At 36.2% G+C, this 26,575-nt stretch overlaps 1 protein-coding gene across 1 annotated transcript in view; it reads left to right on the top strand.

Annotated features, from left to right (window-relative positions):
• The first annotated feature begins 13,427 nt into the window (after window positions 1-13,427).
• Window positions 13,428-26,575, top strand: part of LOC121421163 (liprin-alpha-1-like) — a 30,999-nt gene continuing 17,851 nt past the window's right edge. Inside the window, exon 1 of the mRNA XM_041615822.1 lies at window positions 13,428-15,657. Coding sequence (XP_041471756.1) covers window positions 15,649-15,657 — 9 coding nt within the window. The 5' untranslated portion in view covers window positions 13,428-15,648. The remainder of the gene's footprint in view (window positions 15,658-26,575) is intronic.

The following is a 26,575-nucleotide window of genomic DNA, read 5'->3' as shown; positions in this document are numbered from 1 at the left end:
ATCTGATGTTCTCCTTGAACTGCCTCGTTGGCTGGGTAATCCAGGATTGTCAGTGTTTCTATGCTGACAATGTTCTGTGTAGATTCCATGCCTTACTGGAATTGTCCTTGTAGATATCACTTGGTTGATGAGTTACTACCGTGTCATCAATGCTTGTCAATGCTTAATATGGGGCAAAATTGTGTATTGCTGTGTAGATACTTGAGAATACATGTTTGTATGTAACAGGGGCTTGAGCCATCTCACTTCAATCTCTTATCATCAGAAGCAGACCCCTTTTACATTCTTGATATCATTCCTATTTATTCAGGTCAATGACCTTATGAGATGAGCTCTGCATGTGTAAATAATCAGACCAGTAGCAGAATTCTTTAGGGGGGGGGTGGGTGGCCAAGGATTTTGATAACCCCCCCCCAGCAACAAAGGTCTTCACCTCCAATTTTAGGTTGTTTCCTACCAAAAAAAATTGACAAGTGGAAAAGAAGAAAAAAAAAAATTTTTAGGGGGGGGGGGTTGACCTCCTGTAACCACTACCCCCCTCCTGTGTATGCCACTGAATCAGACCAGGTTTCCATAGATTTTGAGTGTAACTTTGTTTTAATACCAAGAGCTTGGAATGTCAAACCCAATGATTTTAAATTCTTTTCCAAGATATAAGGAAAATAATGAAATTCAAGAGACAGTGGGGAGGGTGACAGAATTTACATTTTTGGAAATTGATTGAATCTAATACCCCTTTCATAAACCCAATTACTATGAATTAGGCGGCTAATAGCAGCATAATTTGGTCATAAAATTGGAGGAGGACAAGAGTTATCCGCATTACTCTGATGCTGCTATTATCCGCATAATAGCGGCATCGGGATAAGATTTTGAGTTTATGAACGCATTTCCAAATAATGTGGATAATTGCCATGGTGCGGTCACAAGGTCACCCTTTTCCAACACAACCGCATCGGAGGGGGCGTGTCCAGTTGTCATGGCGATTATCCGCCTTTTTCAGGACAGGCGCTCGTAAAAATAATGCGGCTTATTTTCGGAGTTTATGAACGCAATTTTTATTGAATTATCCGCATTACTCTTAGGCGGCTAATTGGAGGATAGGTTTATGAAAAGGGTATTATACCCTCTTCACACTGGTTTTATCCCTGTGCTGTCATGGGACACTGCTATAAACCTGCTATAAATACATTCACACAGTCATGGGATTAATACCCATTCACATTGCAGCAAGTGATTTTTGTTACCTCCATAACAAAACAAGTATATGCTTTTGACCCCATGAGTGACCTGACATCAGCATTAAAAGTAGATACTGGAACATCAGCATGCTAAATACACTCAAATGTATTTAGCATTTAAACCACATGACCTACACAATGTTACAAGCAGGATTAATGTTTGTCTCACTGAAGTTCTGTCTTGGGCCTGGAGAAATAGTTTGAAAATCAACCCACAGAAGACTGAAGTGATTCATTTTTCATCTAGGTTTAATCCTGCTTTACCACCAGCTTGTATTGAAATAGATGGGGTTAATGTACATGAGACAACCAAAGCACGCAACCTGGGCGTTCACATGGATCAACACCTTCAATTAAAAGAACATGTTGGGATTATGACTCAATCTGCAATGTGTTCATTGAGATGAATTGCAAAAATTCAGAATTACTTGTGTAAAATGACCACTGAAATGTTGATTCACGCTTTTGTTTCTTCCAGAATTGACTTTTGCAATTCACTTTTATATGGCCTGCCTGAAAAAGATATAAGAAAGATACAGATAGTGCAAAAACAGCGCAGCCAGACTTATGCGTGCTAAAGGTAAAGATCCCATTACGCCCTTGTTGTCGCACTTGCATTGGTTGCCTTGCAGAAGAGGATTGTTTTCAAGATAATAGCGATATGTCATAAAACATTAGTTAGTAAGTCCCCATTGTACCTATATAATCAGATTACTGAATATGTCCCACAAAGGAATCTACGTTCTAGCCAGAATTTATTAACTGTACCAACATCTAAAACATGTTCGTTTGGTGATCGTACCTTTCAGTTAGCAGCACCTGTACTGTGGAATAAGCTGCCTAATAATCTGAGGTCCATCACATGTACTTCCACCTTTCTTAAATCTTTAAAAACATACTTGTTCTCAAGTTAGATTATTTGGTTTAGGATAGGTATGTTGCAATGTTTTGTTAATCTTTCATTTAGTATTTATGTATTTTATTCTAAGTATACCTGTATAAGACTTAATTACCTCCTTTGTAAAGCGCATAGAGATTCTGTAGAATATTATGCGCTATATAAGCATCTACTATTATTATTATACTCATGTATTAATTCATGTCTCTGCCAGTGATCCTGGCTCTCTTCATTGACAACTAGTATCATATCAGGAACTACTCATTTAGCCAAGTCACAAGGCTCTGTCAAAAGGCTAAAGTTAATATGGCTTAAATCTAGATTTAGATGTACATGTATGTTTTTCTTCTGGAGCTAATATGAATGGGGCATGGTGTTTACCTGACGTACATATATAATCCTTCCTGCTGGGGAGTTCAATGACATTTAGCAAAGTGCAACCCATGTATAATATGCTAATGGATTTCTTGAATATTTGATGTCTTAATTCTTTCTGCACTTTCATTCCTCTTTCAAAGCATCACTTGTTATGTCTTTACAATTTCTAGCTTTAATAATTGTATTTCTTCATTCAAGCTCCTGTTAAAAAAACTAATTTATTTGTTGATATTAATTCTCCGCAGGGTGGAAATGCAATGAGAATAAAAATTTTGTGTTATTCACTTTCAAATGTGTTTTATGATGATCAATACATATTATAGAATAAAGGCATCTTTGACATATATACCTTATTAGGAGTGAAAAACAAGAGGGAGGGGAATTCAAAGAGTGAAACTCCACTCTTGATGTTGGACTTTACATGAAGCCCACCTACCTATTCTTTTTATATGGGTTCAATCCTCTGTCAGTTTTCAGAGGTTACACTTTTGACAGATATAGATTTGACAACATCAGAACTTTTGCTGCATGAAAAAATAAGTGGATGTGGGCAAATTGAACAGTTTGTTGCATTGATACAAGCATTCTTGTACACAAAAATAGTTTTTATCAAGTATTGTCTAACAATGCATAAAAACACAGAATTTGGAGAAGACATCTTTTGAAAGAATTGAAACCCCATTGTGGCTTATTGTCACAAAAATTAAATTGTCTGTAACGATTGGGGTTTTCAGTTCTAAATAATTGCATTTTGATAAGTTATTTGGATGAGTAACAACGTCTAATGATGACTGATGATAAAGATATGAGGGCTTGAATCTGGAAAAATAAAATGAGACATTAATTATGGCCCTAAAATACCAGATATGGTAACTTTTGAGAAGTACATGTTTATTTCAATAAAAGTTATCTTGCAGGTTGCTCTAACTGTGCTCAACAGCCTGTCAATGTAGATGTGAGATTACATGTGAGACTTTTTCTAAAGAAACCCTGATTATAAAACAATCAAATTTAGGCTTAACTTAGACCATAATAATGATAGTAGTAATAATAGACTTTAATAGCGCAATATCAATCTAGGACTGCTCCAAGTGCTTACAAATTATTATTACCCAATCACTGGATTCATAGCTTTTAGGTGTACACTTGCTAAACCAACCACAAGGACCGTTTTGTTTTACTACCGATATGCAGTTTTCACCTGGTTGAGAGTGGCAAAGTTTGGATTGATGCCTTGCCAAAGGATTCTAGGCCATGGTGGGATTTGAACACATGACCCTTTGATTACAGAGTCAGAACACTGCTTATGGCGCTTCCACTATGTTCTATTAGCGCTCAAATTATGAGAAGCAAAATCTGACAAGATTTTGTTAAGACTTAGTTGGCTATTTTGATGTTGATTGCTGTTAAGCAGAGTGTTGAAGTGTTTTTGTGAAAATAGGTGGTTTCAGACCACCTCGAAGTTTGTCAGTTCCAGGTATTCTCTGATCGGGAAATTTACCCCGATCAGAAAATACCAGGTATTTTGGTAATGTGAAAGCAAACTACGCGTAATTTCCCCGAAAGAAATTACCCGTTAAATAGTAGGTACTTGTCGAAATTACGAGAACCTTCGCGGGGATTTTTCCAAGGTTGCAGGTACATGTATTTTGGCGATGTGAAAGCAAATTATGGGAAATTTTAGCCTAGCGTGTCGTTGGGTGCGGCGCCGTGGGTGGCTGCAGGGCTAGTGATTTTGAGTCTCGCGCCTTGCCTGCTTATCAGACCATACTATGCGCATGCTCGTAACTTCAGGAACTTATCCCGAAGGGTATGTTTCGGGGTGGTGTGAATGCAGGAATATTTAATGGGCATTTTTTAGCCAAAAACAGTTCCTGTAATTTAACGGGGATTCTTGTGATCGAGGCGGTTTGAAACCACCTAGTGTCACGTTGTTTGGAGTCCAGTGAATGCCTGATGGGAAATAATTAAAACTCTCTTTCCCCCTGGCCACTAAATATATAGAAATGTCAAAAGCCTTTGTTTTTAGTTTTCATTTTCACTTTAGCTTGAGGGTTTTGTAGAAAAGCGTAAGGGAAATATGATAGTTGGCCACAAGAATTAGGTTAAATTATTCATGGTTTGCAAGTGATATCCCAGATGTAGATAGCTGAGTGGAGAAGGTTTAGAAATCAATTTGGGAAGCTAAGAAAAAGTAATGTTATAGTCTAGTTTATGTTTGGATATGATTATAGTGATGTAGAATTAATGAGAGAGAGAGAGAGAGGGGGGGGGAGATGGCAGAGAGAGAGTGGAAGGGAGGGCTAGGGGTGTAAGGACTGTCGGTATTTTATGGGCTTTTCCCGTAGAAATAGGATTTTGGAAATTAAAAAGAAATAATTTTTTAAGGTTTTTCAAAATCTTAAAGCAAAATAGGATTTTTTTTACAATGAAGGTTTGCATCTCTGCTTTGAATTCAAACTAGCTGATAAAATAGCTATGATGTGAAGAATGTGAAATGAAAATGTGTTTTACAGCATAAATTTTGCAATTTAATATAAGAATTAGATTTGATTGTGTTTGGTGCCCGAGCAAAGTAAAATATCTGTTTCTTTTTATTTATATCGAACCTATTCCAAAGTATTGAATGGGCTGAAACTTTTGGGGTATACATGTATTCTTTAACTGTAGCTTTCGGATATTCTATAACTAAATTTATAAGAAAAGTGCTCAAAGACAAGTTTGAAATAAAAAAAAAAAAATCTCAGAGAGTTCGCTATAAATGATTATTTTCACAGAGAAGTGGCAGTTGGAATAAAATCTGACACTTGTGTAGTATTGGTAAATTAGATGCTACTCAATTATAATTCACCTTATGGACCATTGAAAAAAGTTTGAAAAGGGCTTTATAAACATACTCATACTTAATAATCATCCTGTATTTTATATTGTCAATTGTTTCATTTTGCAGAGAGTACACGTTGGATAGAAATGGATTTGACAACATTGGAATGTGAGCTGTCTGAAAAATAAGTTGATGTAGGCAAATTGAACATAGTTTGTTGCATTGATACAAGTGTACACAAAAATAGTATTAATCAAGTGATGTAAAACAATGCATAAAATCTCTGAATTTGGTGAGGACATTTTAGGACGGAATGGGCACACATTGTGGGTAATAATGATTTTCAAATATGAGTTTTTCTTGGCTGAATTTTACATGTCACAGACGCAGATTACAAGTGAGACCTTGCAGCTTAGATTTTAAATTGAAATCAGTGTTAACCTATGCCTATAGCCTCAGACTAAGTAAATGTTGGTGAGACTTACGTATACCAATTTACCCCAATCTATGTACACAGAATAATTTTACTTCTCAAATTTGATTAGCATTTGTGGTCGTTGAGAAAAGCTTTCAACTTGTTCTGTACATTTCTATGTAAAAAATTGCCACACAAGTGATATTTTGTATGATGTTCATAAAATTATGAGGAGAAAATTGTGATGCGATACGAGAAAAATGATTGCCTGATACAGTGCATAATTAATGTATGGTACAGAGTGTATAGGGGGAATGTTGCTCATGTTAATCATCTTGAACCATACCGGACCCAAAAGTAAATCCCAAATTAAAGCTAATTATTACTACGAGACACAACAATGCAAGTTGTATGCATTTTTACTGCATATCAGCTGAGTATTTAAGAATAGCTCTTGTTATTAGGTTTGAAAATAGACTTCCTTGTGTTTATCACTGGCCTTGAGACCATGACGTTATTCTGTGTTAGAAGTGTTGTGATATAGGTTTGTAATTTTTCTGCTTTTCAGATTATGCATTTGATTATCTTTAATTCTATCACATAGTAATATCATAAATTGCTTTTCCTTCATGCTCAATTTGAACAAAGTTGGATTACTTTTACAATGTTTTATTTTCTCCCAAATCCTCATTTAGTATGCTGCATTTATTGTTTATCCTGTTTATAATCTAAGTTTTGAATATCTATACATATATCAGTACTAAAATACCCTTTTTACACCCTCTTAAAATTTCCTTAACCCCGTACTATAGGTGGGGCTAAATGGCAAATTGGCCCCACCTATAGTACGGGGTTAAGGAAATTGTAGCGTGTGTAAAAAGTGTACGAGTGAAGTACTTTACTACGAATGATCAACAAAAACCACTAGTCCGGGGTTAGCGAGTTTCGTGTGTGAAAAGCAAGCATTCCTTATCCAGGGTTAGCAATAACAATTTGGCATGTGTGAAAAGGAAAAAAATAGTAAGGGGTTAAGGATAGTACGGGGTTAGCGATAGTCCGGGGTTAAGAAAATCCTGTGTAAAAAGGGTATAAGATTATTATTACCGCTCTGTACGAATTCTTTGTAAGCCTTTTCGTTGATGTTAATTGATTTATCATTCATGCTATTTGTGTTGATATGCTGTAATTATATTGTATGCAACTCTTTATACAAACATGTGAATTAATTTTGTTGACAATTTATTGACCATTCGGGGGTCAATAAAAACTTTGTTTGAAAATGTTTTATTTCCCACTTTATATTTAGCACAGCTTTCTGCCTTACATGTTATCTACATTTTTATTTTGTGTAACAGTTTTTTTTTCTGATGTCCAAAGTAACTTAGGCCAAAGAAGACCCAATCAAAGAAACCACGAAAAACCTAGCGAGGAGTTGTAGGTCTCCATCCATCTGAGCATTCATTGTCATTTTCCTCTGCGAATAGTACAAATTAATGATCATTATAAATTAAGGAAATATTTTATCTTTTTTTTTACATGTACAGATGCATACAGACAGATATTAATTTGAGTTTTTCTTTGGCTGACAAGCAGTGAACATGCACAAAACTTTGTAGCTGATAGAGTTGTGGAAACGTCGAGATTGGGTGGTCCTTTACAAGACCAACACTTGCACAAGGAAGATACACATATCGTGCGTAAAACCTACTACACTATCTTAAGCAAGTTTTATGGTATTTCCATTGCGATATAGTAATATATATTTTGTTGTTTATTGAAGGAAGTGGTATATTGAAAAACAATTTCAATTTTCAATAAAAAATTTCCTTCAAACCGTTGGAATAATAAGTGTGGCTTTTTAAAGTTTCTTTTTAAAAATGGTACTATTACTTTAACGTGTTTTACTGATAATATATGCTTATTGTATGATATCACTATGCATTTATGCAAACTTTACGTCAAAATTTGCTTCTTTTATTGGTACATGTACATACATGAGAAGACAAGGGGTTCCTGAGTTCTTTTTTGTCTCACCTGCATAGCAGAGTGAGACTATAGGCGCCGCTTTTACGACGGCGGCGGCGTCAACATCAAATCTTAACCTGAGGTTAAGTTTTTGAAATGACATCATAACTTACATGTATAAAATATATGGACCTAGTTCATGAAACTTGGACATAAAGTCAATCAATTATCACTGAACATCCTGCGCAAGTTTTATGTCACATGACCAATGTCAAAGGTCATTTAAATTTTAGGGTCAATGAACTTTGGCCGAATTGGGGGTATCTGTTGAATTCTAATCATAACTCGACCCAGGTGAGGTGAATGGGTACCCGGTAGGAAGAAATTCCTCGAATGCTCGAGCGCCAGATCAAGGTAGCCGTGCTAAAGCCGGGGTAATAATAGCAGGGCCCGCTGGGAGAACAGTTTTCGGAACTGAAGTGGCTATCCTGGGTAAATACATGTATGCCGCTATTATTATTATTATCATTATTATTATTAACTTTGAAAGTTTATGGATCTGTTTCATGAAACATGGACATAATAGTAATCAAGCATCACTGAACATTTGTGCAAGTTTCAGGTCTCATGATTAAGGTCAAAGGTCATTTAGGGTCAATGAACTTTGGCCGATTTGGGGGTATCTGTTGATTACCATCATAACTTTGAAAGTTTATTGGTCTAGTTCGTTAAACTTGGACATTAGAGTAGTCAAGTATCACTGAACATCCTGTGCGCATTTCAGGTCACATGACCAAGGTCAAAGGTCAATGAACTTTGGCCGAATTTCGTGTATCTGTTGAATTACCATCATAACTTTGAAAGTTTATGGATCTGATTCATGAATCTGGGACATAAGAGTTATCAAGTATCACTGAACATCCTGTGTGAGTTTCAAGTCACATGATCAGGTCAAAGGTCATGTAAGGCCAATGAACTTTGGCCATGTTGGGTTTTTTTGTTGAATAGCCATCATATCTCTGTAAGTCTATTGGTCTAGTTCATAAAAAGTGGACATAAGAGTAATAATAATAATAACAGAGTTGCTAATTTTCCGGATTTTTCCGGAATTCCGGATTTTTTCCTTTGCTGAAAAATATTCCGGAAAAAAAAATCGATTGTCAAAGTGAAATCCGTAAAAATTTCCCCTCCAAATCTTGTCACGGAGTTCGCTACGGAGAGCGCAATTTCAATTTTGGATGGCCAATTTGCGCAGACGGAAAATTATTAGCGTTGTGCGCAGCATGAAGTTTAGCTGGTACTGTACTTGCACGGTACGCGCGAGCAATACATTGTAGCAGTTGCAAACGCCGCCCTATACCCTGCAGGGATACGGGTGTCAGCGCTATCCCAGTCGGGCGATCGCCCGGTAGAACCGCTCGAAGCATGGCACGGTGTGGCTGCAATTGCCTGCAGCTGAAAACCTATTTGCTACCATGAAATATGTGTTCTCTGGTGCGTATTCATCAATTCATATGTGTGAACTATCCATCATTTTGATAGAAATTGTGATTTATGGATTTTCAATAGTATAGGATTGTCTTGTTGATGAGTACAGTGAGTGAAAAAGGGCACCCCAGCTGCTACATACACCCGTCCCGAGTCGCACCCATTGGCCACAGCATATTAACCCGCAGCAGGTTAACCCGTACCGTAATGAGTACGGGTTACATGATTTTTTTTTTTTGAGCACCTTTCTTGCCTATGATATGAAGTTTATTATGTCATTAATTATTTGTTATGTACTACTGTAGATTAATGATTTCAGCCCTCTAAAGAATAAGAAAACATTCCAGCTTCAGGGGGCTTCGCCCTTGACCCCGCCAGGGGCCCTGGGCGGGCATCTCTGTTATAATAAACAGTTCTTGTATAGCGCATATAGCGCATATCACAATTATGAATAATGTCTCTATGCGCTTCCAAAGGACTTGGATATTATTACCCCAGCTGTAGCTGTAGGTGAGAGTAACCATGTATCACTGAACATCTTGTGCGAGTTAGAGTAGTTTTCAAAGTCAGCTCTGCTGCTATATTGAACCGCGTGATGCAGGTGAGAGGGCCAGAGGCATTCCACTTGTTGGAAGCTCTATTATGAGATCTTTTGTTTGATTGTCTCGCCCACCGTAGATGAAGGCGAGACTTATGGATTCAAATGTCGTCCGTCGTCTGTCCGTCCGTCGTCCATCTGTCACAAACCTAATGACACATAACTCCACAACCGTAAGTTGCTTTTCAACCAAACTTGAATGGTAGATGAACTTGGGGGACCTGCATGTTATGCTTCAGTCGGAGGTCACATGGTAAGGTCAAAGGTTATTTTCAGGTCAACGTTTAAGTTTACGTGCAAGGCTCTTTTGTCAAGTGTTATTCCATCCCAGTCATTTCACAATGAAGTCTCGATACAATTCTGTTGCGTGCCCTAGCAAATCACGATATTTCTGGTTATTTTCATAAGTGGGCGAGACACGTTAGGCGGTGCTGCACCATCCCGAGTTTGCTCAATCTTGAGATTTTAGCACGATCGACCATCTTCGCGATTAATCTCGAGATTCAAGAAACCTGTCTCCACCATCGCAAGAAGAGCGATTCCTGCTCGAGTGAGGCATCGATGCATTAATGGTCTGACGCCATGTAAAATAATCCCTAGTGCGTCTGCGCCTACGAATTAGCGCTATAATTCGTAAAATAGCGCGCTATTTTGCAAATAATCTAAAGTTGACTTGGGATTGCAATCTCGAGATTAATCCTACGAACTAGCGCGATAATTGCGTCTCTATTGCAAACAATCTCGAGATTGTTCAGATCGGGATAATTTGGCGGATCAGAAATAGCGCGCAAATTTGAAAACACGGATGGTGCAGACGGCCCTAAAATCGCCTTTGCCTTGTTTTATGGATAATATTACACTGAGGAATGTTTCATGAAGTATCTTGTCAATAGATTTCACTGACAAAGTTGCTCTGAGCCAGTCGGGTGCAATAATTTCATTGGCTTAAAATAGAATCTCACAACATGTATTTCTTTGATGAAATGTTCCCCTGAACACCTTGTGAAATGTGAATGTGTAAATGACCATTATATGGCAACATTAGTGAGATGAAGCCATTGATCATGGTGTGGGTTGGCTCCCTTGTGATAACATTGTATAAACATCATCACTTTATGACAACACACAGAAGCATACATCATTTGGGTCTGTGCTTTGCTTTGTGCCATTTCACATTGTGGTTTTAGATGAAAGCCTCTTTTCAACAGAATGATGTGATGTAAAAACAAGATAAAAAAAACAAATTAGTATTCTAAACTCTGGAAAGCCCAGCTTCGCTTTATGATATTTCACACAGTGTATATTGTATAGCAGGGGTTCTCAAACTACGGCCCGCGGAGCTTTTTAATCCGGCCCGCGAGACTCTGCTTTTTTTTTTTAAATCACCTTTTTAAGTCACAAAATGAAACATTTTGTATTCATGTAGACCTAAGAAATGTAATGAAAGTAATGGCAGTCAAATTAATTTGACTTTTAAACAAAGTTTAGTGGAGTCTTTTCTGTCTGTTTGATATTCTTTCTTATCAGATGACCAGCACTGTTCTCGCCATGTTTGGTGCGAAAATGCATTTTCCACAATGAATATTTTAAAGAACTAACTCATACCGAAGTACCTTGACAGGGGCCGCGGAACGGTTTTCAAAGTGGGGGTGAACTGGCCGAGGTTCAAGCAACTTTTTGCTGACAGACTGTCATTTTTTTCCCATATTGAAAGTGACTAGGAGACTGACATCCTTGTTAGAGTCTACAACAGACATACTCTATCATTCATTCTGCTACAAAATATATTGATACTTCAGTTCAAGACATTATCTGTCACCCCAATACCAGGTATGTATGGGTATAATCTAGATTCCTTTTAACAAAGTACTACAATTTTGTTATCATGAATATTGATTCTCGCTTCTAATTTTGCCTGCGTTCCATATGAAACTGTTATAAATTTATTGGACTAAATGCTCCCAAAATAAGGGCAAGATTGCACAAGAGAGCATCAAGGACCCCGACCGCGAGGGTCTTTGCGCTTTGCGCACATTTTTTTCTAATTATCCACTTCACCCTGGCCCTTTCATGTTTACTTGGAGTCTCATCTGGCCCTTCAAAGAAAAAGTTTGAGAACCCCTGCTGTATAGGGTTTAAAAAGGACATGTTAATTCAAAATAAGTAACAAGTATATTTTTTTGGCAAGAAAACATACTTTGGTAAAAATGTATTGATTAAATGCAGCCCAATATATCTTTTCATACAATCAAATATTACCCACAATAATGGCACCAAGAATGCTGCCGAAAACAGCTGTGTGAAATCGGTGATCTACTGCATGCTACATTTCACAAACACTTTTTTTAAACAAATTATATTATAATATCATATTTCATTGTACACTGCATGGGGTTACATTGTATGCTTTCAAGACTGAAAAGTGAAATGATGAAAAGTTAGTTTCCTGGGAAATTTTTGGTTTAAAACCTGTGTAATACTTTGCTAAATAGTTGACTAGCATCTAGCATTTAGGTCTTACAAAAGTGTAATGGCCTTTGGTTTAAAAAATCTTTTAAATCTTTCCAATTTGTTGTGTGTGTAGCCATGTCTGCACTCATTAGTAATAGTTCTGTTTTTATATGAAAATAAATGTTTGAACACCTTTATTCAATAGGGTTAGGGTGATTGGATATCAGGAAACTAAATGTAGATATGGAACAAGATTATATTCCGAAATTTTAACCCATTTTATGTGTATTCAATTCAATTCAAGTTTATTCAACCATAAAAATGTGTATATATACAAATCATTCATAATTATGCAACAAAATATGGCTAGGACCATAAAAAAGCAAACTATAAAGTGTTTTTTTTTTCAAAATAAGAAAAATAACAAGATATTTTTGTCTTGATCAAACACCCAATTAAAATATTTTCATGCAAAATAGCACTATTAAAAAAAAGCACACATAAAATGTTATATCCTGCACGTCATTTCTGATTTCATAAGGGCATGGATATATTCAAAGTCATGAGTTTTTATTTATGGGATTTACCCTAACTAAAAATGTATAGTAAGCTTTAAATGTAGTCTGAGCATCACCTCACCTCTAAAAGGCATGTAATAGGCTTCTTATCTATAGGCAGGAAATATTTTTTAGGTGCGGATCTATTCATTTTAAGAATGTTCAGCAACATGTGTGTCATTAATGTTTGTACCAAAATTAGACAGAAATCTCATTTCTTTGATTAAGATTGTATGTGTAGAGGGACTTTTATTGAGTAAATTCTTACTTGGTCAAAACCTGCTTCATATTGGTTTCATCAATCACATGATCTAATACTCTAATCCTGTATAGTTCATCTACAACCAGTAATTAAACTGCCATTTAACCTTTTATCATTTCCACCTCTAGAGGCTATATCCATTTCATCTGATATCTACATTTTAATGAACAGTTCATGAACCAAATGGCAATTGAAATTGAATGGCCATTTGATTATTTAAATGTGGTATCAAATAATTCAGAAGAAGATATCCTTTCAAGACAATGAGAATGATTATGTTTCTATAACATATTTTTCCTTAAAAGGGGGCCTTCATGAGGTGTCATTTTTTTGTCTTTACTCGTTAGAATATCATTATTGTTATTATGATTATTATTACTATTATTAGACCAACTGCAGTATAGACCAAGCTGCAATAAGACCAAATTTATAATGATAATGGACCAAATATGTTGGACTATCTGAGAAGTGCGTTTAGACCAAATTGAATCTAAACCATACTCTGCTATCTTAGGTATATTTTAACACACCAGGGTCAATTCAACCAAGATTACAAACTCTCAACTCATAGCCAATTATGGTGCTTCAACCAAGATTACAAACTCTCAACTCATAGCCAATTATGGTGCTTCAACCAAGATTATAATCTCTCAACTCAAAGCCAATCACGGTGCTTCAACCAAGATTATAATCTCTCAACTCAAAGCCAATCACAGTGCTTCAACCAAGATTACAAACTCAACTCAAAGACAATCACGGTGCTTCAACAAAGATTACAAACTCTCAACTCAAAGCCAATCACAGTGCTTCAACCAAGATTACAAACTCTCAACTCAAAGACAATCACGGTGCTGCAACCAAGATAACAAACTCTCAACTCAAAGACAATCACAGTGCTTCAACCAAGATTACAAACTCCCAACTCACAGCCAATCACGGTGCTTCAACCAGGATTACAAACTCTCAACTCAAAGACAATCACGGTGCTTCAACCAAGATTACAAACTCTCAACTCAAAGACAATCACGGTGCTTCAACCAAGATTACAAACTCAACTCAAAGCCAATCACGGTGCTTCAACCAAGATTACAAACTCCCAACTCAAAGCTAGATGTAACTATTGTGAGAAATGATATTGATGTGAATTGAAAAAACTTCATTTTGTCCTCTGACAGGAAATTTGACATTCACAGGTGCAAAGCTATGTAGATTCAAAATTCCATAATGAAATGAAATATGAATCACAATGCCTAGGCTTTAAAAGGGTTGCCAAACAATTTTGTTGTCTTGTATTGTCATTTATCTATTCCTTATTTCTGTAGTTGTAATTGAAAATAAAATGATAATTTGGATCAATACCTTGCATGGGAATGTAGGTGTTCATGCCATATCTACGTTAGTTATTAGTATGAACACATTGTTTGAGTGACATACTATATGAAGATGTTATGCATGGGCACATTGATACAAACATGTATAAGAGTACTTGAGTGCTTCAAAGAGTGGACCAGTGTTTCACTCACATACTTTCCCTCTCTATCCAATGTTCCTTTGAGACATTACTTCTAGTCTGCTATTCTAAACCCTTTTCCCAATCTAATTTTGAGTTGGTGGTGCTATCTTATTTTCCAGGGGCTTGTTTCATAAAGGTACAAATGCTTCCTTTGTACATGTTGTACCATTGCTAAGCCCTCGTACCATGGATCAATGGCACACCATCATTAATAGTTTGTGAAACATGCCCAAAAATTCTATTCCTATGTATTGTTTCATATCAGAATATCAATTTTACTCTTGTACATTTTGAAGGCTCATTAACATTTTGTCTATAATTCGTGTGTGAGTAAGTCATTTATTTTATCTGGTAATCGGAAATTTGAAAACTTCTTTCTAGTTCTTTATTTATTCACAATATTCAGGTCTCAGTCTTGAAAATCTTGAAAACAAAATCATGTATGTAATGTGTACATACTTAAATTGAGTGCTTGGTGAAATGTGTCTGATAACACAGACTAGTTGAGGAGTGCGCTACCAATAGCGTGTGCTTGTCATCCTCTTGCAGCACACACATTGCAAATATCACACACACATTGACGCAGGTGGCTCTGACTTTGGTCGCTTCATATCATCTCTCTCTTTCCCACTTGCATCTGAGTGATACAAGCATTCACAGCATCTCATCCTACCGGTGTAAGGATCGCATCTTCTTCTTCCTACCAGTATAAGCATCCTATCTCTCTACTAGTGTTTGGATTGTATTTCTGTGCTAGGACCACATGTCCACATCATTTCTACCGGTATAAAGTTTGCATCATTCTACTGGAGAATTTGCTCCATCATCTATCCAGATAATTGATCTCATCTTTTCTGTTGTAAGGATGATATAAATACAGGTGTAAGATTCTGGTGTAACGGCCACATTGTACTACTTTATACTACTTCAAGGAGTGTTTCACTGTGGAATTACTTTCTGAATTGAGTCCAGTTTTGCTCTTCCTCTGGATTTAATCTTGACATTGTGGAGCTAACCAATAACTTAATGTGCCAATCAGACAATGTGTCTGTGGAATTATGTGGAAAGTAAGCACTTGTTCATAAATGGTTTTAATGTGTAATGTGTATTTTAATTTGGTTTGATATGAGTGTTTAAATAAATCACCAAGTGCAAAACCCAGATAACATGTTTTTTATTGGCTGAAAATCAAGTAGCATTTGAATTGGTCCTGGACTTGAATAAACAATGGTGAAGTAGTTCAGTCATTTCGCCTTTAAACAAAGTGTCGAGGGTTCGATTCCCACCCGACACTATGACTAATGTCCTTTGGTAAGGCAGTTATCCATGTTTGTCACTCTCCACCCAGGTGTTAAATGGGTACCTGGTAAGATGTAAAAGTCAATGCGATTAGATTGGTATGTATGCATTAATTAACGGTGGCCTGGCCAGGATACTCCCCAGGAGTGGAGATGGTGCACTTTATGTGTGGAACAGTGATGGATCATATGACTGGTGTAACAATGTACCAAAGTATTACACCTAGATAGATCCTTGTGATGTGATTGGTTGTTTGATATCGTTCATTCAGCCCATTTTGCAATGACATCAACCGTGCAATTTTGTATCCATTCATCGTGCAATTTTGGATCCATACGATTTTTTCCATTGCACGCGCGCACCGAGACAGCTCATAGACAAATAAATACGCATGTTGTAATGACGTAACAATCAACAGACCAAACTCCCACTGCATGAGCATGTTTTGCATCTAAATTTATAAATTTCTCATGAAAAAAAAAACAATTTTTAAGTGTCATATAAACCAAATAATGAATGTTTTTTCATTAGTGCAATGGACAGAATACTTCATTCGGTGAAAGATGAAATAATGATCCTTTCATCGTTCACCTCATGAAGTATTCTGTCCATTGCACTCATAAACATTCATTATTTGTATACTATTCAGTGTAAATACTTATTATTTTATATTAAAACTTTGCAATCAAAATCAATATATATCTTGTCTAGAAAGTGTAACATATATTTTCTGTACAAAAAAAAAAAGAAAATACAGAACATGAAAACTTGAAGCCTTCCTCTATCCTTGTTTATGGGAATAAAATAAGAAGGGGTATAAGTATGACCACCTTTCTGCTTTAAGCATTTGATTGATTTCTATTACACGTAAGTTATGGACTCTGAAAATGCCCAATTCAGTTGAATGCAGTAGAATTATAATAATAATATAGGATATATATATTGCGAACATATCCACCTTGTTAGGTGCTCAAGGCGCTCCTGTATTACCCGGCTAAGCTAGGCGTTCATAGTGCACACAGCTTCTTAAGGAATTACTTCCTACCGGTACACATTTACCTCACCTGGGTCGAGTGCAGCACATCGTGGATCAGTTTCTTGCTGAAGGAAATTACGCCATGGCTGGGATTCGAACCCACGACCCTCTGTTTCAAAGTCCAAAGACTAATCCACTGGGCCACAACGCTCCACATTGATTAGTAATGAAGTATTTTTTTTAGTGATACACGGGATACACATCCTGTGCTTAACAAGTTCATTATACAGTGCATATGGTCAATTCCAGCGTAACGGACATGACATTCAGACAAATTTTTGTAATTCAAAGGTTTATACAGTAGAATTAACAGTCTTTTGATAATTGTTACTGAGCTTATCAGACACGTTGAAGTATCAGTTACATACACATGAAATTTCAAATTGTTTCATTGAACAGTTGTTGAGATATTGCACTCTTTGTGAGCGTAACGGACATGACACGAAATGGACGAAGCATTTTTACCTGCAATTGCTTATCAAAATTCCTGTGAATTCTTAGATTGCATGCACCTGACATTGGTGTTAATTTAACCTTAATATCATGCTCTATCCATACAATGGTGTTTAACAACAGTTTTGCAGTGCATTCTGTATTCATAGCTCAAAATGTAGCGTAACGGACATGACACACGAAGCGTAACGGACATGACAGTTTCGTCCACTTTTTGTAAGTGAATATAATTATTTTATTAGAAGATATGGTACAAGTCTAATTGTTTACATGTTAAGGCTAGAGGTTAGAGACATACATCATAACTGATAATCTGTAATATCTCCCATTATTTTGCAAATTAAGAGGGGGGCTTTTCATACAATATTTATAAAACAAAAAATATTTAGAAAAATTTCTTTTACACCAGTTAACAACAGATAGAGAGTATTTTCCAGTTACTACCATCCTCTACACCTAATTAAAAGAGAAAAAGTTGATAGTAAAGATTATTTTTTATTCATGGCTTACTATTTGATAATATACACTAGCGTAACGGACATGACACCCTTACGAAGTAAACTTCAATAGCACTTCTTAGTTTCAAAATGAAAGAAATATGAATAATGAATGTAATTATGTAACAGCAAAGTACCTTTACTAACATTCTTAAGAAAAATATGTAGATATTATTGCCTTTTTTATTGGCAGGTATCATTAATTTAATAGCTATAGCCTACATGATATTATTACATAGAATACAATGTTTATCGTACCACTACGGCACACTGAGAAGACCAAATCTCATTTTTTGTGAGAAGAAAACAAATGTACCAGACCTGTATAAATCCAAGATGAACATATTATGAAATGTATTTTATGATAAAGAATATGTAGTAGTATTAATGTCAGTTTTAAGATTAAAAAAAATGACATCAAAAAGTATTTTAAAATTTAATAGCAGTACCTGGAAACCAATCTTTCATCGATTATGTATGAGTTGAAAGGCAATCAGAATGTTTGTAAATTGCTTCTGAAATTATTTTCCATTCAAATTAAATATTATCCTGAGTATAATCATCCTTTCATCAAATCTTGGATGTTCTAAATCTTACAATCTTACTTGCTGACAAATGTGGCTGTATCTAATTTCGTTGCATTGTCCACGCTGCTTGTGTACAAATGAAGATACATCATTCAAATCGTGATTATGGCAGACCAAAATACTATGACATAATTTATTGATCACGCCACATTCCTTCCACAGCCCCTTTGCTTTGTGATATTGCAAAGAAGTGCCACTGTAGGTTCATGGATTCATAGAGCTACACCATGTAACACAGATATCTTATTATCAAATACAAACTTGTTCTTTTTAATGTGAGCCAGTGCAATCACTGAAGAAGTAGAGGTTGGTGAAAGTCAGATAGTTTGAAGCAATACATGTATCATCAATGATCATCATCAACATCAATGATCTCATGAATTTACAAGTTGAAGTTATATCATGCTCCAAACTCTCAGTGCCAACAACTATTAAGATAATCAATTGTATTGTTCAAACACAAATGATGCAGATTGTGATCTAAGTTTGTTGCCAGCTCTAGCTGCATCTTTCCTAATATTATGTGGCATACTGTTAAATCTCAGAAAAATATACCAGAACAAGAGCTGAACTCTCATCATTCACTAACTTCTAAAAATGACTTGAATGACATGCAGATTCTAGGAGTTATTACATCCAGCTATCCTCAAGCAATTGAGACTGACCAAAGTCTGTGACACTGAGCCTAATATTTTGTTTTTGTGAATGCTGCCTTTTGTCATATATAAGGCGTCATGTCCGTTACGAAAATTGTCATGTCCGTTACGCCATTTTTATGAAAATGAGAAGTGGTAAGGGAAAATGATTGCTACACATGGTAGGGGGTTTAATTCTAACATAGAATCTGAATCTGCAGTACCTTGAGACAAATTTCCTGTAAGCTATGAAAACTTTAAGTGAAAAACGTAACGGACATGACACTGATAATGGTAAAGAAATCACACAAATCTGATGACAGATTTCTCTAAAATTGATGAATGGCATAAAATTCAACGATGATTTTCTGTTGATTTAAACATTAATCAACTATTCAAAAGTTAAAAGAGACCTCTGGGACCTTGTTTACTTTTAGTAGAGACAGGAAAGATGAATTGTTTAAAAATAGCCACATTTTTTACATTTTGCAATTTACTATTCTATTTTTTTGATGATGGAAAAAAATACAAAATTTTATCAATATTGCGATTATTCTATTGGAAATTGGTACTTTATAGATTACTTTTTAAGAAAATTTGACTGCTGAAGTGAAATCTGAAACTTCATTTTTTCTCTAAAGTGAACATTTTCCATGGAATTGCCCATATCAAAAAAGTTTACACTTAGAAATAGAAATAATCCTGTAAAATTATATATTTGCAATACTAGTATCCTGAAGTTTTTTCCACATTGAAACATTGGTACAGATCTCTTTGAGCAAATGATGATCTGTCAAAAAATCTTTGAAGATATCTTTTACCTTTTAGGTTGTTTCCTTGCCCCAAACACCTCATAGAGCACCCCCTTCCACACACCAAGATGATATCTGCTTTATAAGGAGCTGTGATTCACATGAAATGGCTTAAGCTTGATTTTAGGTTTGTTAATCATTGCAAAGCTTGGGAAAAGTGTGGAGAAACAAGTATTGAATGAACATGAATTATGGTCCCACGTTGCATGATAAAAACTTAGTGAAAGAATGCTGGAGAAGTCTGAAATAAACTTCTTTTTACATTCAGTTGTGTCCATAGATCCAGCTGGCATAAAAAGGTAATGATTTTGCTTACCAAAGGTTAAAATGTTTATTTGGATGGCAAAGTTGTTCCAAAAATATTCAAATGTATCTGTTTTATTCAAATTGGGTAAAAATGCAAAAGAAATATATGAGAAATGTACTGCGTGGTCAGTTTGTTTTCGCATTTTTACCTTTACACAGTGTGAAAATCAGTGTTTCTGTGAGGTTTCCTAAAAATGGACAGTGCTCACTCAAGTGTAATACTCTGTCAGAATTTTTACTTTCATTTAATTATACATGAGACCCAAACCCAAGAATATATGTAAAAAAATTATCCCCATATTGTATATTTTTCAATTCCCAGGACAAAGTGTAAATTTGTATTGATATGCACTGTATATTTCATTTTAACGTTTTACCACATCAAGAAGATATTTTTTTGATACTGAAAATTAACATTTGCATAAAGTGACAATAAGAGAAATGCATACAGATGTATTACAATTTACTGTATGGGAAAAACAACACTTGTTGTGACGTTTTGGAATGAGCAATCGGTTTCAAATTTCAGTTGATTCCCTCATGTCCTGAATATGACTGAACTTGGTTAGAATACGATACATGAATATCATTTTCACTTCCCTCTGGCCAATCTCAAATGGAATAATAATATTCATCACATCTTCTTGCATTCACCAACTTACAGCATTTTGAAAGAATTGATATTTACAAAGAGTTTATAATTTTTCTGCATTTCTTCTTGGTATCTCTTGTTGCAGTCATTTGTAGTCAGTTCCACATTTTTGTTTCAATCATGAAATTTAGAAATTCATCAAGAATTTATGTACATGGATTTGAAAGATATAGATGGTGCTCTTGAGGTTTGAACTTTAATAATATATTGTTTTTTCACCTGATTGAAATGAATAATAATAATACTAAAATTGGAAAATGGTGTGAATCACATGGTAGTGAGTTTAATTTCCTAATAGCAAGACATTAAATCTACATTTGCTCAATTTGATCCATTGAGGAAAGGGATCTTAATCCTAAAGATTTATTTTTCAAGCTGAAATGATTGGATTTGATTATATATAAGATTGGTTTTTACTCTGAAATGATTGACATTCAAATATCTCGGACTTGTTTTTAAAATGATAGACAGTATTCAAATATATCAGATTTAAATGTACATCCATAGTTTGACTGGTCACTTTTTGCAGTTGATTTGGATCTATTGCAAATCAATCAAATTTAGATTGAATGTTCATCTATCTCAGGGGAATGTACTGTAACTTTCTAAAATATAGAGAATACAGGAAATTAAGAGAGGGGGGGGGGGAGCTTCAATGTATGAACTGATTTGAATGAAGTGTGCGTCTACCTCTCTGTACATAGGTAAATTTTGATAGTTTGTTTGCATGACTGGTCATATTGCAACCAAAATGACAATGTACTCATCTTGCCTCCTATTGCTTTCTTCTCAGTCATTTTGGTCAAACTGCACTTTTGGTCATAATCCTGTGAGAGTTCATTCTCTATTCATTTCCCAGTCTTTTTTTAACAGAAACGATAGGAATTTTAGAGTGATTTTTTCCTAAAAAGATCTCAGATTGAATCACATAATCCAATTCACAGTTTTCCTTTCCAAATTGGCATATTGCTGAAGTCTGCTATACATTTATTCACTGTGTTTTTATTTCCAGACGTGCAATACATATATATATATATATATATATATATATCTTAAAGTTTCACGTATTGGCTTCTCTAATACTATAGTAACAAAATATGCTGAAGATAAATGGTAATGCTTTCAAAGCCAATATAGTTTTTATTTCCTCGAATTTTCGACGGACCTCCGTCTTCTTCAGGAGTAAATACAATGTGTGGTATCAATCAGAGAGCGCATCCTCAGACAGATGTTGTTATGATGACTGGCTGAGGATGCGCGCCCTTCACAGAAACATACATAGTAACGCTTGTTTGTAATTATCTAATTGTTACGTAACAATTAATATTGCGCAATAACATTTCTTGTTACGCAACAATAAGAAATTTAAGAGATGAGATGATAGAACCAAGATCAAATTGGTTAAGAGAAAATGGTTCTCTCGAAAGTATTAAGTACGGATAGGTATTATTGAGCAATAAGAGAAATTCCTGTGTGATACGATACCAAACATCGTGGCGCTTGTCAAAGTATTTTTTCTTTTTAAGAACGAAACTAACGAAAGAATGAATATCCGCTTAGGAATCCCAGATCTCGGTTCATACCATCACCCTCAAAGCTCCTACATTTAACAATTATTCGTAGTTCAGCGGTTCTTCTCTCGTCCGCTGATTTGTATCCTCCCCCAAATATGCACACTTTCACATCCGCTAACGAATGTCCAGGAAGGCAGAAATGTCTGGCAACAGGAAGGTCGGTACGTTTCTTCTGAATAGATGATTTGTGGTTATTGAAGCGCATTCGGAATTTCGTGCTGGTTTCACCAATATAGATTGCTTGGGGGCAACGTGCGCAGAGCAAACAGTAAAGCACGTTACTGGCATCGCAGTCATGTCTCTGCGGGTGCAGGGTAACATTCTTAGCAATTCTTATTGTGGTGTCAGTAACGATATGTTTACAGATTTGACATCTGGGTTTGTCACAACGTATGTTACCTCTTGGATGCTCAGGTGTCGGGAGTCTGGTGCTCACAAGCAATTTCCTCAGATTGGGAGGTTGACGTTGAGCATGAAGAGGGTTTTCTCCGACTATTTTTCCTAGCTTGGGATCGAGAGCCAATGTAGGCCATTCCTGCCTGACCTGTTTTACGAATTTCTTGGTATCGGGATGGAAAGTGGTCACTAGAGGGAGTCGTTTTTTCTCATTGACCAAACGGTCCTTATTAAGAAGATCTTTACGAGATTTCTTCTTTACTCTCCGAATAGTCTCTGAAATCAATTTGGGGGGATACCCTCTCCTTATGAATTGTCTGCCTAGTATAAGGGCCTGTCTGTCAAACTCATCCTCCTTAGATATAATACGGCGAAAGCGTAGCATCTGACTATAGACAATTGATTGCTTTATGTGTTTTGGATGGAAAGAATCAAACCTCAAATATGAGAAGGAATCAGTTGGCTTACGGTACACAGATGTATTCAAAGTGTTCGTTTCGTGGTCGATAGAAACGGATACATCTAGAAAATTGATTTCCTTCTTTGAGTTTTCCATTGTGAATTTAATGCTTTCACTGCATGAATTGAAATCGTTGTGGAACTTTGCTAGTGTGCCGTCAGGATGTTCCCAAATCATGAAAATGTCATCTATATACCGAGCATATAGAGTCGGTTTATGAGGATGATTTGTCAGAAATTGCTCTTCTATTACGGCCATGAAAATGCTAGCATATGCGGGTGCCATTTTTATGCCCATGGCTGTACCCTGCTTTTGGAGATAGTGGTTGTTATCATATTCGAAATGATTGTGCGTTAATATGAATTCAACCATATGAGCTAAAGCGTCTACATCCAAGGTCTCGTCCACAATAGCATGCCTGTTAAGAAATTTGCGGATAGCCTGGACACCCTCTCTATGGGGTATATTAGTGTAGAGACTCTGTACATCCATGGTGACGAGGGTAGAACCAGGGGCAATTTGAACTGACTGGATTTTTTTCAAGAAATCAGTAGTATCCTTGATATAGCTCTTTATTTTAGGTAGGTACGGTTGAAGTTTCCTATCAACAAACTGAGACATTGGCTCGGTAAGAGAACCAATACTCGAAACTATAGGTCTACCTGGTGGAATGATAGAGTGCTCTTTCGCTGCTGCAATAATTGATTCAGCATTAGTGTATTCTTGATTGGTTTCCTTCGTCACCATTTTAGACAGCTTATGCACTTTAGGTAGTAAGTAAAACTGACTGACTATAGGTTCTTTGGTTAAAGATATACCACTACCAGTGTGACTGAGAAGATGCAATGTAAGTCTATCACCTCCCTCAAGAACAATAGAGATATTATTATCAAGCCCGCTGATAAAGGCAGTGCTGTAGTAGTGCAAGATATAACTTCCTACAAAGAAGAAGTAACTAGGCAACTTTCGGACAATACATTTTACGAAACTCTATCTAAAGACCCTACTGATGAATTTCGTGAACTAGCTCAGAAATGTGTTGATGAAATTCCAGGTAGTGGTATATCTTTAACCAAAGAACCTATAGTCAGTCAGTTTTACTTACTACCTAAAGTGCATAAGCTGTCTAAAATGGTGACGAAGGAAACCAATCAAGAATACACTAATGCTGAATCAATTATTGCAGCAGCGAAAGAGCACTCTATCATTCCACCAGGTAGACCTATAGTTTCGAGTATTGGTTCTCTTACCGAGCCAATGTCTCAGTTTGTTGATAGGAAACTTCAACCGTACCTACCTAAAATAAAGAGCTATATCAAGGATACTACTGATTTCTTGAAAAAAATCCAGTCAGTTCAAATTGCCCCTGGTTCTACCCTCGTCACCATGGATGTACAGAGTCTCTACACTAATATACCCCATAGAGAGGGTGTCCAGGCTATCCGCAAATTTCTTAACAGGCATGCTATTGTGGACGAGACCTTGGATGTAGACGCTTTAGCTCATATGGTTGAATTCATATTAACGCACAATCATTTCGAATATGATAACAACCACTATCTCCAAAAGCAGGGTACAGCCATGGGCATAAAAATGGCACCCGCATATGCTAGCATTTTCATGGCCGTAATAGAAGAGCAATTTCTGACAAATCATCCTCATAAACCGACTCTATATGCTCGGTATATAGATGACATTTTCATGATTTGGGAACATCCTGACGGCACACTAGCAAAGTTCCACAACGATTTCAATTCATGCAGTGAAAGCATTAAATTCACAATGGAAAACTCAAAGAAGGAAATCAATTTTCTAGATGTATCCGTTTCTATCGACCACGAAACGAACACTTTGAATACATCTGTGTACCGTAAGCCAACTGATTCCTTCTCATATTTGAGGTTTAATTCTTTCCATCCAAAACACATAAAGCAATCAATTGTCTATAGTCAGATGCTACGCTTTCGCCGTATTATATCTAAGGAGGATGAGTTTGACAGACAGGCCCTTATACTAGGCAGACAATTCATAAGGAGAGGGTATCCCCCCAAATTGATTTCAGAGACTATTCGGAGAGTAAAGAAGAAATCTCGTAAAGATCTTCTTAATAAGGACCGTTTGGTCAATGAGAAGAAACGACTCCCTCTAGTGACCACTTTCCATCCCGATACCAAGAAATTCGTAAAACAGGTCAGGCAGGAATGGCCTACATTGGCTCTCGATCCCAAGCTAGGAAAAATAGTCGGAGAAAACCCTCTTCATGCTCAACGTCAACCTCCCAATCTGAGGAAATTGCTTGTGAGCACCAGACTCCCGACACCTGAGCATCCAAGAGGTAACATACGTTGTGACAAACCCAGATGTCAAATCTGTAAACATATCGTTACTGACACCACAATAAGAATTGCTAAGAATGTTACCCTGCACCCGCAGAGACATGACTGCGATGCCAGTAACGTGCTTTACTGTTTGCTCTGCGCACGTTGCCCCCAAGCTATATTGGTGAAACCAGCACGAAATTCCGAATGCGCTTCAATAACCACAAATCATCTATTCAGAAGAAACGTACCAACCTTCCTGTTGCCAGACATTTCTGCCTTCCTGGACATTCGTTAGCGGATGTGAAAGTGTGCATATTTGGGGGAGGATACAAATCAGCGGACGAGAGAAGAACCGCTGAACTACGAATAATTGTTAAATGTAGGAGCTTTGAGGGTGATGGTATGAACCGAGATCTGGGATTCCTAAGCGGATATTCATTCTTTCGTTAGTTTCGTTCTTAAAAAGAAAAAATACTTTGACAAGCGCCACGATGTTTGGTATCGTATCACACAGGAATTTCTCTTATTGCTCAATAATACCTATCCGTACTTAATACTTTCGAGAGAACCATTTTCTCTTAACCAATTTGATCTTGGTTCTATCATCTCATCTCTTAAATTTCTTATTGTTGCGTAACAAGAAATGTTATTGCGCAATATTAATTGTTACGTAACAATTAGATAATTACAAACAAGCGTTACTATGTATGTTTCTGTGAAGGGCGCGCATCCTCAGCCAGTCATCATAACAACATCTGTCTGAGGATGCGCTCTCTGATTGATACCACACATTGTATTTACTCCTGAAGAAGACGGAGGTCCGTCGAAAATTCGAGGAAATAAAAACTATATTGGCTTTGAAAGCATTACCATTTATCTTCAGCATATTTTGTTACTATATATATATATATATATATATATATATTGCAAGTCTGGAAATAAAAACATATATATATA

This window comes from Lytechinus variegatus, chromosome 9, assembly GCF_018143015.1.
Source record: "Lytechinus variegatus isolate NC3 chromosome 9, Lvar_3.0, whole genome shotgun sequence".
Lineage (NCBI taxonomy): Eukaryota > Metazoa > Echinodermata > Echinoidea > Temnopleuroida > Toxopneustidae > Lytechinus > Lytechinus variegatus.
Note: the sequence above shows the minus strand (reverse complement) of the source record. Positions and strands in the feature narration are given on the sequence as shown.